At 43.1% G+C, this 12,452-nt stretch overlaps 1 protein-coding gene across 3 annotated transcripts in view; it reads right to left on the bottom strand.

Annotated features, from left to right (window-relative positions):
* PAPSS2 (3'-phosphoadenosine 5'-phosphosulfate synthase 2) overlaps nt 1-11,926 on the bottom strand; it is a 60,172-nt gene extending 48,246 nt beyond the window's left edge. The window contains exon 1 of one of the 3 annotated variants that reach the window (XM_032770321.2): nt 11,518-11,926. In XM_032770321.2, coding sequence (XP_032626212.1) covers nt 11,518-11,544 — 27 coding nt within the window. In that variant the 5' untranslated portion in view covers nt 11,545-11,926. Of the gene's footprint in view, nt 1-1,769; nt 1,874-11,517 lie in introns of those variants that run through there. The other 2 variants (XM_075072682.1, XM_032770322.2) reach the window with 2 other exon arrangements.
* Nucleotides 11,927-12,452: the final 526 nt, after the last annotated feature.

The following is a 12,452-nucleotide window of genomic DNA, read 5'->3' as shown; positions in this document are numbered from 1 at the left end:
CACCAGGTTTCAGTAGTATCAACTAGATCAAAGTTATGCTCGTAACGAGCAATTCTTATTCCTCAATTGTTACCCAAGTTCCTAGCATTCGTGTATAGGCAATTCAGGAATTTCTTCTCTTCATTTCCTTTAGTTTCTTGATTAATTTTGTTTTCAGTATCTTGATTTTGCCTTGGGTGCTCATATCTTCCCTCTTTTTACTCTCCCATTTTGCTATTTTAACCCCCTCCTGACTACTCTAACTAGCCTGTCCCTGAGGAGATTGACCCCTCTTCTTCTGAGATGGAGACCATCCAAATTATATGGTCCCCTTTCCCTGTAGAAGGTGGACCAATGTTCCACAAAACCAAAACCCAAACCCAAACCCTACTCTAAACCTTGCCAGTGATTCACTCTACATTAAATCTTGCCAGTGATTCATTTCCAGAATCTTCTGCCTTCTGTCTTCCTTTGCTCATGTGACAGGAAAGATCTGAGATCATACACTAGTCCCCCCACCCACCTCCCAGAATCCCTGCCTCACTCAGTGCACAGGATGGATGATGCTCAGTTAATACACATCTAGTCAAAGAAAAAGTCACCAGAATTACCTTTTTTAAACCTGGATAAAACCATGTATTTTCGCTAGCCTCATTCTTGGAAACAGCTTACCCATTCTGGCTGAGATCTTCCAAAATAACTCAGTTTGAAGCTCCCATCCACATGACACATTTCAGCCCACATGCTTAAAGTCTGGCAAAGTAGAAGCAAGTGAAAACACAGTCTTATGATGGGAACTGTCAGGCAACCTTAATAATAGGTGGTGCTACCAGCCCTGCTTATAATATTACAGAATCACAGAAATGTAGGACTGGAAGGGATTTTGATAGGTCATCTGGTCCCCTGCATTAAGGCAGGAATAAGTATTAGCTAGACTATCCCTTACAGGTATATGTCTAACCTGTTCTTAAACACCGCCAGTGATGGAGAATCCACAACCTCCCTAGATAATTTGTTCCAGTGCTTAACCACCCTGACAGTTAGGAACCTAAAGCTCCCTTGCTTAAATTTAAGCCCATTACTTTTTTTTCTGTCCTCAGTAGTTAAGGGCAACAATTCATCACCTGTGTCTTTATAACAAATCTTTTATGTACTTGTAGACTGTTATGACCCCACTCAGTCTTCTCTTCTCCAGACTAAACAAATCCAATTTTTTAAATCTTCCCTCCTAGGTCATGTTTTCTATGCCTTTAATCATTTTTGTACAATTTGTAAACATCTTTCCTGAAGTGATATTCCCAGAACATGACACAATACTCCAGCTGAGGCCAGGGCTAGCTCTAGCCATTTCGCAGCCCCAAGCACGGCGGCATGCCGCGGGGGGCACTCTGCCACTCACTGGTCCCGCGGCTCCGGTGGGTCTCCCGCAGGCGTTCCTGCGGAGGGTCTGCTGGTCCCACGGCTCCGGTGGACCTCCCGCAGGTGTGCCTGCGGATGCTCCACCGGAGCCGCGGGACCAGCGGACCCTCCGCAGGAACTCCTGTGGGAGGTCCACCGGAGACGCTTTCCGCCCTCTCGGCAACCGGCAGAGTGTCCCCTGTGGCATGCTGCCCCAAGCACGCGCTTGGCGCGCTGTGGCCTGGAGCCGGCCCTGGCTGAGGCCTTATCATTCCTGAGTGGAAGCATTACTTCTTGTGTCTTGCTTACAACACTCCAGTTAATACAACCCAGAATCATGTTCACTTTTTTTGCAACAACATTACATTGACTCACATTCAGTTTTATAATACCTGGATCCGTCTCTGCAGTATTCCTTGTTAGGCAGTCATTTCCCATTTTGTATTTGTGCAATTGATTATTCCTTCCTAAGTGTAGCACTTTCCATTTATCCTTATTGGATTTCATCCTATTTATTTCAGACTATTACTTCAATTTGTTAAGATCATTTTGAATTCTAATCTTGGCCTCCACAGCACTTGCAACCCCGCCCAGCTTGATATCACCCACAAACTTTTCTACTTTTCTGTTATCTTGCCTAGCAATGCACACTACCACTGAACTTTGAACATCTATAGCTCTCCTTTTGTTAATATTATACTCTGAGAAAGTTTTAAAAGACAAAATATTGAATTACGTGGGCTGTAGTGAACTAGTTTTTCACTTTCTGCAACTATGACTCGGCGTTATCCCAGGGATAAATTTGGCCCATCATGTACTTGGGAGTAATACATTAACAGATAATATCCTGAAATGAACCCACAGTCATACACACTGCCTCTGTCAATGTACTTTAAGTACTCTTGACTGTTATCGAAGTACTGGCTCAAGTTAACAACGTCATTCTACTCAATAACAATCTCATGACACAGACAGTTAAGTGACATTATATTCTGGTCAGATGTATAGATACAAACTTATCTAAAACATTGTATTTTAGATATAAACATTGTTTCCACTTAAACAGATATTTCAACAGTCAAAATCAGCCTCATGATAAAAGTAAATATGCCTTCACTCCAGTTTCTCAAAAACAATCACTGAGGGCTAGATTGTGAATTCACAACACTCATCCATTGCTGCTGTGTGCATGTCAGCATGGTCAAGCGAGGAGGGTAGTCTCCAAACCGTGATCCTTCTCTACACATTTGTCTGCCAGGGCCACTCGGGGCGGGGAGGGGCAAGTGGGGCAATTTGCCCCAGGCCCCACAGGGGCCCCCACGAGAGTTTTTCAGGGCCCCTGGAGTGAGGTCCTTCACTCGCTCCTGGGGGCGCAGAAAACTCTCTCGGGGCCCAGGCCCCCAGAGCTTCTTCCGCTCCGGGTCTTCAGCGGCAATTCGATGGCGGGGAGTCCTTCTGCTCCGGGACCCACCACTGAAGTGCCGGGTCTTTGGTGGCAATTCAGCGGCAGGGAAGACCCCAGGCCCCCTGAATCCTCTGGGCGGCTCTGTTGTCTGCTGTAGATGCAACAGTGGCTGGTCATACTTTTGAGTTAGCACAGAAGACAATTTAGGAATTGCCCCCCTACACTTCCAATGCATTGCAGAACAGTCACTCACATCAACTGCCTGGAGTGATTGTGGCATTGCTCCCTAACTCCCATTCAACAAGGACCATGCTATCAGGAGCAGGGGTATCACTATGCCATCTGACACTGGCGGACAACATTACTGCTATCAGCAGTGCTGGATGCTGTGTGGCCTGGTAAGTACCAAGCAAGACATAGCAAATCAAAGATTGGGGCCAGGCCCACATTATGATGTACCTATGAAACCAGAAATCACTGATGAGCCGCATATGCATGCCATGTTCCCTTTATGCCACAACATGCAACATTAAACCTTACAATTATAGCCTTCTAATTACCATCATGCCTTCCCTAACATCTGACTTCAGGGGCTGCCATCTCAAGAACAACTAGAGGCAGAAACCTATATCTGAAGTTAATGTGTTGATCTAGATTTCTTATTGACATTCTTAATAATCCCAGCAAACTTGAAGACTGTCTTCTGTCTGACTTTAGTGCTTGTGAAAGTTGAGGCATTGACAGTGTAGAAACCGAGGCTATTACTAAAGGTAATAGCAGGGATTTTGGGAGCGGCACATGGAAAAAAAATGAAATTGAACAGCTACCTAGTTGACCGTTACCAAGTATAATTTCAATTTGAAGTACATCTTAGAAAGAGTTATTCTTGACAAACTAACTGCTCTTCTAAAGAAATCGTTAAAAAGCAATATGATACTCCCATATAAAGATCCTTCTTGCAAAAATGTCTGCCATGTTCCAATACCCATATTTGGATATATTTACTGGAGGAAGAGCTGTAACAATATTACTGTCTGTGGAATTATGCAGATGTAAATTTCTGCATTTCTTTATTTGAAAGAGCAACTCCTAAATAGCAAAGTCCAACTCCTAGATAGCAAAAACAGTCATATTTCACCATTATGAGGCAATAAGAGGACCAATCTATTTCACAACTGTGAAGTAATCATAGCTGTAAACTATGACTATTTTAACTGTGTGACAAAACGTCAGAAAAATGTTTGAGCAATTCGGCTAACGGGACTGCAATACGTCAATATACTACAATCAGTTTATCCCAAAGTCAAAATTCCACTGCAGTGAACTATCAGTAGTTATCTTGAAATAATACACACATTAAGCTTTTTTCTTATTGTAATATAAGATTATCAAAAATGAACATGCAAAAGATTTAGTAGTATGCATTATATATAAGATTTTTATAAATTTTTAACTTTATGTTGTCCTTCAGTTAATAAAAAAACACTTTAAGGCTATTGATACACACTGCAAGGTACTGAGTGATATCACTACTGATGTGAGCTCTGGTCTTACAGTTGGATGGCTATTCCAACATCAGAATACGCTGAAGTTGTATAGGCTAATTATATATGAGTTAACCATATAATGTTCTTTCATGTATCAGTGTAGTTTAAACAAGGAAACTGAGCCTCTTTAGATGTTAGTCAACTACTTTCAATAATTTATAAACATGGAGAGGTTTTTTTTAATCCATCAGTAAATAAACGGAAAAATGCAGTATCTTCAATGTAACTGAAAGAGAATAAGATAATGTTAATGAAGTCATTTAGTTCCATTGAGATGACATTTCAATCTCTGTGGATGAGAGTATCCAATGATCATTATAAACAGTCATGTCAATGAGGAATCCATCTGAAGATCCTCCATATCTCTATATTTCTGTATTACCAAAAGCTCTCTCTCAATAAAATATTGTACTTTATGTATTCTTTTGCATGTTATGAAAAGGCCAATTGATTATGAAATATAACTTTGGTACTGAATTAAGGAAATGCCAATGAAACCTCAGGTGCACAGAGAACAAGTCTGAAGCTTGTGGGTGCTGTGAGGTATACTTAGTCATGAATGCTGCACTGTGCAAAAACTGACATAATAAACAAAGTTAGGTCTACAGTTACACATTACTCACTGCCATTATTTTCAAGTATATTTATTCTCAAAAGTATGAGTTCACTCATAAGGACACAGAAGTTTTATGTAAGTAAGATTAAGTGTTAAGTTATTACTAAACACCACTATTCTAAAAAACTAGTTTAGCACCTCAAAGTTAATATTTATTGATTTTAGAAAAGAACTCTGGAAATCAATGATGTATTGTCAGATTCAGTAAAACAGAGCATGTGCTGAATGAGACATTTCTCTGCATAATTACTATTAGAATTCCACACCTCCTCAAGTATCATATACAGAATTAGAGAAAATTTTCATGCTAACTAGCAAAAGTCAGATTGCTGTATGTAAAATATTTTGTTCTTAATCTGAATTAAAACAGATTATTTATTAAGAAGGACATAGTTCATACCCTGCTAACAGTCTAGAAGTCAAAGTGATGTTCTTCTAATTGCCTTATTGTTGCCTAAACAGCTAAATGGCTATAAAATGAAAGTACTAACGAACTAGAATTTTATGAACACAAAAGCAACATCTTGATTTTCTTAAATATTTGGATTATATAACTCTCTACCCAGTTATAATAAACAGAGTCACATAACCAAATAATTTGTTTCACTGACCAAAATGTAGTTAAAACTCACTGCATTTCAAAAGATTTAAAATTCATAATTACTAAAGATCATGTATACATTCCTTTTTCTGACATTCTCAAACTGTCAATATTCATGGTAACGTCTATTCTGCTACTGAGTATGCCTTCACAGAGCCCCACAGGATATAGTCTGTTGGAGAAAAGTTAATGCATCATTGTTGCCAATAAGGATCTTCTTTCTATGGAAGAGCAGGAAGAAATCAGGATTTCATTAATGCCCAAAAAACAGACAAATTTGAATTCACACTCCTAGAAAAGTAGAGAAAGAGATCAAGTGAGGAGTAAAAGAGGAGGGGAAAGTCTCAATTACCACACTACATGGGACCTTGTTAGGATATGTAATTTTCTGAGAGCTCCCACCTCAACCAAAGGAGCCCCGGCCCACCTGCCACAAAAGCCCCCCCGCCCTGAGCGTCAGCCGAGCTGCCAACACCCCCGAGCCCCAAAGTCACCCTCCCCAGCCAAGCTGCCGCCCCTCCCAAGCACTGGGCCAAGACAACAGCACCCCTGCCCCTGAAGGCCCACTCCAGCCAAGTCAGGCCGGCTCCAGCGCCAGGCCAAGCTGATGGCCCCCCGAACGCCGGGCCAGCCCAAGGCCAAGTTGCTTGCCCCCTTCATCCCTGAAGGCCTCCTCGTCTGAGCCACCACCACCCCCCAGCGCCAGGCCGGCCCCGCCACCTCACTCCCCCGCCAGATGCTCCCGCTTGCCTCTGCCTTGCCACATCCCTCCTCACTTGCTCTCCCCAGAGGAGGAGGAGGGACGCAATGAGTAGAGGGGACTTCCAGAGAGGGGTGGTGCTGTAGTAGAGCACTTACCGGCAAGCAATAGCAGGCAGTGGGGGCTTTGAGGAAGGGACAGGACCACCACAGCCCAGGTGTCCAGTGACGGGTCAGTGGCAGCTGCGCCTGGGAAAGCTTAGACTTCCTTGGCCTATTATACCTGCCGCCCTTGTTGTTATGTTAGGTTTCTTTAATGGCCATCTCAACACCGTGAAAAAAACAATTGTATATACCGGTGGTCAGCAACCATTCAGAAATGGTGTGCTGACTCTTCATTTATTCATTCTAATCTAGGCTTTGTGTGACAGTAATACATTTTAACATTTTTAGAAGGTCTCTTTCTATAAGTCTATAATATATAACTAAACTATTGTTGTATGTAAAGTAAATAAAGTTTTTAAAATGTTTAAGAGCTTCATTTAAAATTAAATTAAAATGCAGAGCCCCCTGGACCGGTGGCCAGGACCTGGGCAGTGTAAGTGCCACTGAAAATCAGCTGGCGTGCCGCCTTCAGCACATGTGCCATAGGTTGCCTATCCCAGTATATACATTGCATAAACTAACCAGATTCTGTGACATCTAGAATTACATGACTCCCATGTGGACCCCTCTCCAAAGATTTATTTCCACTCAAAAGAGTTCTCCTGTGACTATCTGCTTGCAAATAGCAAAGCAATGGATTACCTCATATAGAAGAGTTTTAAAACAGAGCATCACCAGTTTTATTACAATATGAACAGAAAGCTAATATTACTATATAGTTGAACTTGATGTCCATGGGTTTGATTTAATCAAGGTCTGAATGCACTTGCATCACATTTAAAATATGGTGAATCCATTTATAAAGTGACAAATAATGAGAAGATACCTGGAAATCATCCAGTCAAATTAACAGTAATTTAGTTTAAAGATTTGTACAGTTCTGATTTAAACCAGGAAAAATATGCAAATTCAGTCTGTAATCAACCCTCAAATTCCAAGAAATAATGGAAAACAGTTGGCAATTGAAAGGTTGTTTTCACTTATGCATAAGTATTGGCACTTTACAGTTTTACTATGAATTTCATCCATTATTTATTTAGTTCACAGTTTTGTTTTGTTTTTTAAAATATGGTTTTATTACCATGTTGAAAGTTGCCAGATGTCAGTGAATGCTTCACCAATTTACCTTGTCAATATGGCTCAATCCTATTCTGAAAAGGCTACCTCAAGTTTGAGACAGCAGTTCAGTCTCCTTGATAATTCAATCCTTGGCCTTTCCTCAGAGGTTGTCAACAAAGCTGTCAATTAGTGCTAGTTATGGTCATGGTCTTGTAACCTGGAGAGTTATCCACTGTAGACTGAGATTAATCAGCACATTTCACGAAATCAAAACACACCGACTTATTTATTTGTATTTTGCTGTTTATGCTCTTGGCATTCTACAGATGAATGAACGGCAAGGTCCCTGCTCCCAGAACATAAATCTGAAGGACTGATCCTGCATCTGTGATTCATAGATTGACCACTTATATAGCACAGGCCACAGAATTTTCCCAAACTAATTCATGGAGCAGATCTTTTACAAAAAACATATCAGCTTGATTTAAAAACTGTCAGTGATGGAGAATCCACCACAATCTTGGTAAACTGTCCCACTGATTAATTACCCTCAACATCAAAAATGTACATCTTATTTCCCATCTGCATTTGTCTAGTTTCAGTTCCAACCACTGAATTGTGTTATATCTTGGACTGAAATATTTGTTCCCCCTTAACCTGAGCTCCTGGAGTCTATTACTATAAGGCATATTTTCTAAACCTTTAATCATTCTCATGGCTCTTCTCCACTTCATCAACATCCTTCCTGAATTGTGGATACCAGAACTGGACACAATATTCTAGCAGCACTCACACCAATTCCATCTACAGAGGTAATATAACCTCTCTACTCCTACTTATGCATGCCAGGACTCCATTAGCTCTTTTGGCCTCTGTCACATCTGGAGTTCATGTTCAGCTGATTATCCATCATAGCTCCCCAAATCTTTTTCAGAGTCACTGCTTTCAAGGATAAGAGTTCTTCATCCCGTAAGTATGGTCTGCATTCTACATGCCTAAATTTGTACGTTTACATTTAGTGAGTTCTGTGCCTGGAGTGCTTAAACAACAGGGCCAGAAATGATGTCAATATCATTCCTTATCAATGAACTTGGAACTACAGAGAGCACCTATTTGACAGTGTACATCTAGTTTGTGTATGTGAACATCTTGGGATTATTTAATCAATCATTCTAAACTCCCTCTGCTCAACCACTGTTGCATTCTCAACATGTGTTAAAAATAACTGACTAGATTATAGATAGCTATACACTACTCTAACTTCTTTCCATATATATATTTATCTATCTCTATATAGATAGATATACACACACACACATATTATTATTTCCATATATAAAATATACAGAATTGCCTTGCTTTTAGGTTTTTTCCAATCAAGTCCCTCTTCCTTCCTTCTACGACTGTGACCTGGCAAAGAGAAATACAACTCCCAAGAGATTTTAGTAGGAGCTGTGGCTGCCAACACTTCTCAGAATCAGGTTTATAATCATTTAAAGAGCCCATAGATTAAAAGCAGGGAACATTCTTTTGTTTTTCTTTCTACTTTTAAACTGCTGTCCTTGATCCTCACTTTTCCTTGCTGTTGTGTCCAATGCTAGCACACAAATTGTTACAATGTATTGCATACACAGGGCCAGACCCTTGGCTGGTATAAATCAGTGTAGCTTTATTGACTCCAATGCCAACAACCCCAAGAGTTGTCAGACTGCCTTACTCTTTTCTAATAAGGCTGTAGTCATCATTGATGTTATAATGGAAGTCAATGAGATACAAAGGTTTTCTTCGATGATCAATTTTAAGTAACCATTTCTTTAAAATCCTTACCCTCTTAGCTGTATTGTAACCAGGGAATCAAATATCAATGCAGACCTGCAGTTGGACAATCATTTCACAGAACCGGCCTCTGCCCAAATGTACTGTACTGGTTTATAGCTTGTTTACATTTGTTTTTCCTTTCTACAATTCTGGAAGAATGTAGAAAGGGAGAAGTTTTGTGTCGGTGACCTTGTAAAAGTGCTGAAGATTTGCAGAGAGAGAGTATGATAACCGATTAATATAATCCCAGACTCCTGGGTTCTAATCCTATCTCTGCTATTGACTCACTGTGTAATATCGGGAAAGTCATTTAACTTTGTTCCATTCTCCCTAGTCTTTAAAATGTGGATAATACTTGATTACCTACCATACAAGTGTTGTGAAGCCTGGTTAATACTCATATGGAGCTCTGAAGGTTAAAAGTGCTTATATTATTATCCCTCCAGTTTTTCCATACATTCTCACAGCTTCAACGTTCTATGAGCAGCTACTATTTTTCAAGCTAAGCAGGACTGAAAGTGATAACTTAAGTTGCATCTCACATGACATTTTTAAAGCACCTCAACTCTTCAAGAGTAAAGTATGCTACACCCAAAGTACTCCCTTCTAGCCTGGAGAATAACAGTCACGATGCAGGTCATTCGGATTGCTCTACTCCTTCTGCAGAATATAAAGGTCTTCTGAGAATTAATTAGTGAATGTATTATAAAAGATAGTTGTGCTCTGAGATGGGCTGGGAAACTTCAGGGGTTTGACTAAATGAGAAATGTATATAATGAGCTAGGTGGAATTTGTCCAAAACAACATAGAGAATAATTAAGCAAAGTTAAGGTATATTTTATGGAATCACTCATAATTAAAGTGGTATAGTTTTAAAAATCAGTACAGTGGAAACTGTGCTAATCATCAACCACTAACATTGGCCACTTTTCCTAGTGGCCAATAAACTGGCACTCCCAACAGAGATTTTCTTCCTATTAATTGCAAATCAAATTGTTACAATAGCTACAAAACTAGTTGTTTTTTTATTGACTACATGCATCTGACCAAGTGGGTATTCACCCACGAAAGCTCAGGCTCCAATACTTCTGTTAGTCTATAAGGTGCCACAGGACTCTTTGCTGTTCTTTTATTGGCATTAACAGATTCCCCTGTAACTTTAATTTCTTCCTGAAGGGATCCTCGAATACTCTCATCTATCAAGAGAGGCTACCTTTTTAATTATACTGGTAAATATCCAAGGCATACAAGAGAATAAAGCTCTGTAATTGGTTTATCCTCTAGCTCTCTCCTGCATGCAAAAAAAAAGTGAGGGGAAAATGCTAAAATTAAATGTAGAAAGTTTGCAACATTGGTCTAAGAGAGACATGATTCACATTTTAAAGAAAATCGTGTGAGGATATAGTGAAAATAAAACACAAAATCATATTATGTGTTTCTATTGACTTTAACAACCACAAAATCTGTGGCCTAAATCCTAACATGTGTCTTTGGCCAGAAGAAGCAAAGCACACCTTCAGTTCTGCCATCGCACACTTGTCTTCAGCACAAGTGCTAGAACTCCGGGTGCTGGGGGTGCTGCAGCACCCTCTGGCTTGAAGTGGTTTCCATCATACACAGGGTTTACAGTTTGGTGAAATGGCTCTCAGGACTCCCACTATACAAATTGTTCCAGCATCCCTGCCCCCACCGCCAACCCCCTGGGCTCAGGTGTCCAACCGGGGCAGGTAGTTGAGCAGTAAATTGCGGGAGGGCTGCTAACCGGACTCAAGTTAGGAGCCTGCCCCACGTTAACCACAAAGACGGGGCAGAGGGGAATCCCACAGCTCTTAACCCCCCCCCCCAACTCCTTCTAGCTGCTCCCTTCAAACGCTTCAGTGTAGACACGCGTCCTGCCCCCTCCTCTCCTCTGTGAACGGCAGGAATTTCACAATCCCCACGCGCATAACAAGCCCCCTCGGCCCAACCAGACGGGCCCCCTGACGCCCGGTGACCCAGGGCCAAGCATCCCTGTGGCGGCGGGCAGGGTCCCTGCAGCCAACCCCGCTTTCTGGGGGTCGGGCTCCCAGGGCGCAGCCGGGAACGCCAAGCCCGGTGCCTGGCAGCGGCGCAGGGAGGGCGGGACCCAGGGCGAGCGACCCGGCGGCAGCAAAGGCTCCGGGTCCCCGGGGGCGCAGAGCGCACTGGCTCCGAGAGTGGGGAGGGGGCGGGCGCTAAGGGAGCGTCCTACCGTCGTCTGCTTCTTGCTCCCGGACATGGTGCTGCTGGCGCTGGCGGCGGGGGACGAGGCAGGCGGCGCTCGGAGGACTGGCGCTGGGGGCAAGGCGGTATAAAGACTTGGGAGACACGTAGCACTTCCCAGGACCGGCCTCTCAAGTCTCACCCCTCCTCAGTCTCCACCTCCCGCCCGCTGCCCTCCGCCCCCCAGCAGCAGCAGGCGAGCGGGGCTCCGAGCAAAGGGGGCTCTGTCCGGCTCCCCCGCCGGCCCTACGGAGCCGTAGGGAGGGAGCGGCCCCCGCCGCGCGGCAGCGAAAGGAACAACCCCCCCGCCCCACGGGGGCGCAGAGCTGGGAGCTGCTCCCAGCGGCGGCGACCGGCCAGGAGTCAGGACAGCCGAGAGCTGTTCCAGGGCTCATTGAAACACAGCGAAAAGTCCCTGACAGGCAAAGGCAGCAGGAGGGGCCCCCGGGTCCCACACTGCGCCCAGCTCACCGCTTGGTACCGCACTTCGCTGCAGCTCCCCCCATTACGGGCCCGATCCTGCGAGCCTCTTTACTCACCCCAGTGCAGGTTGCAGAATCACGCCCTTTGCCTCCCACCCCTACCCCCCTCCTGAAGTGGACAAATGAGTAAGACACAGGACCCCATATTCAGTGGGCAGCTGGGCACAGCCCCCAGCTTCTCTGTTCCCAGGCTCTGCCCTAGCTCCTAAACAACACTGCCTCATTCATCTCTGTGCCCCGGAAAGTTGGCAGGTTTGTAAAAGCACTGGGAAAATGAGCCTTTACCTATAATCTACAGCTTCTTCTTGTTCTGCATGTGTACAGCCAGATGCTTCTTTGGAGAAACCAGGGAAGGAAGCCTCTTTTCACACACATTCCTTGCACTCCCTTTGTGCCCTGCCATTTGCCTATATCGGAGAAGAAAAGTTACATATCCACAATA

This window comes from Chelonoidis abingdonii, chromosome 15 (genome assembly GCF_003597395.2).
Source record: "Chelonoidis abingdonii isolate Lonesome George chromosome 15, CheloAbing_2.0, whole genome shotgun sequence".
Lineage (NCBI taxonomy): Eukaryota > Metazoa > Chordata > Testudines > Testudinidae > Chelonoidis > Chelonoidis abingdonii.
This window is presented reverse-complemented; position numbering and strand designations above follow the sequence as displayed.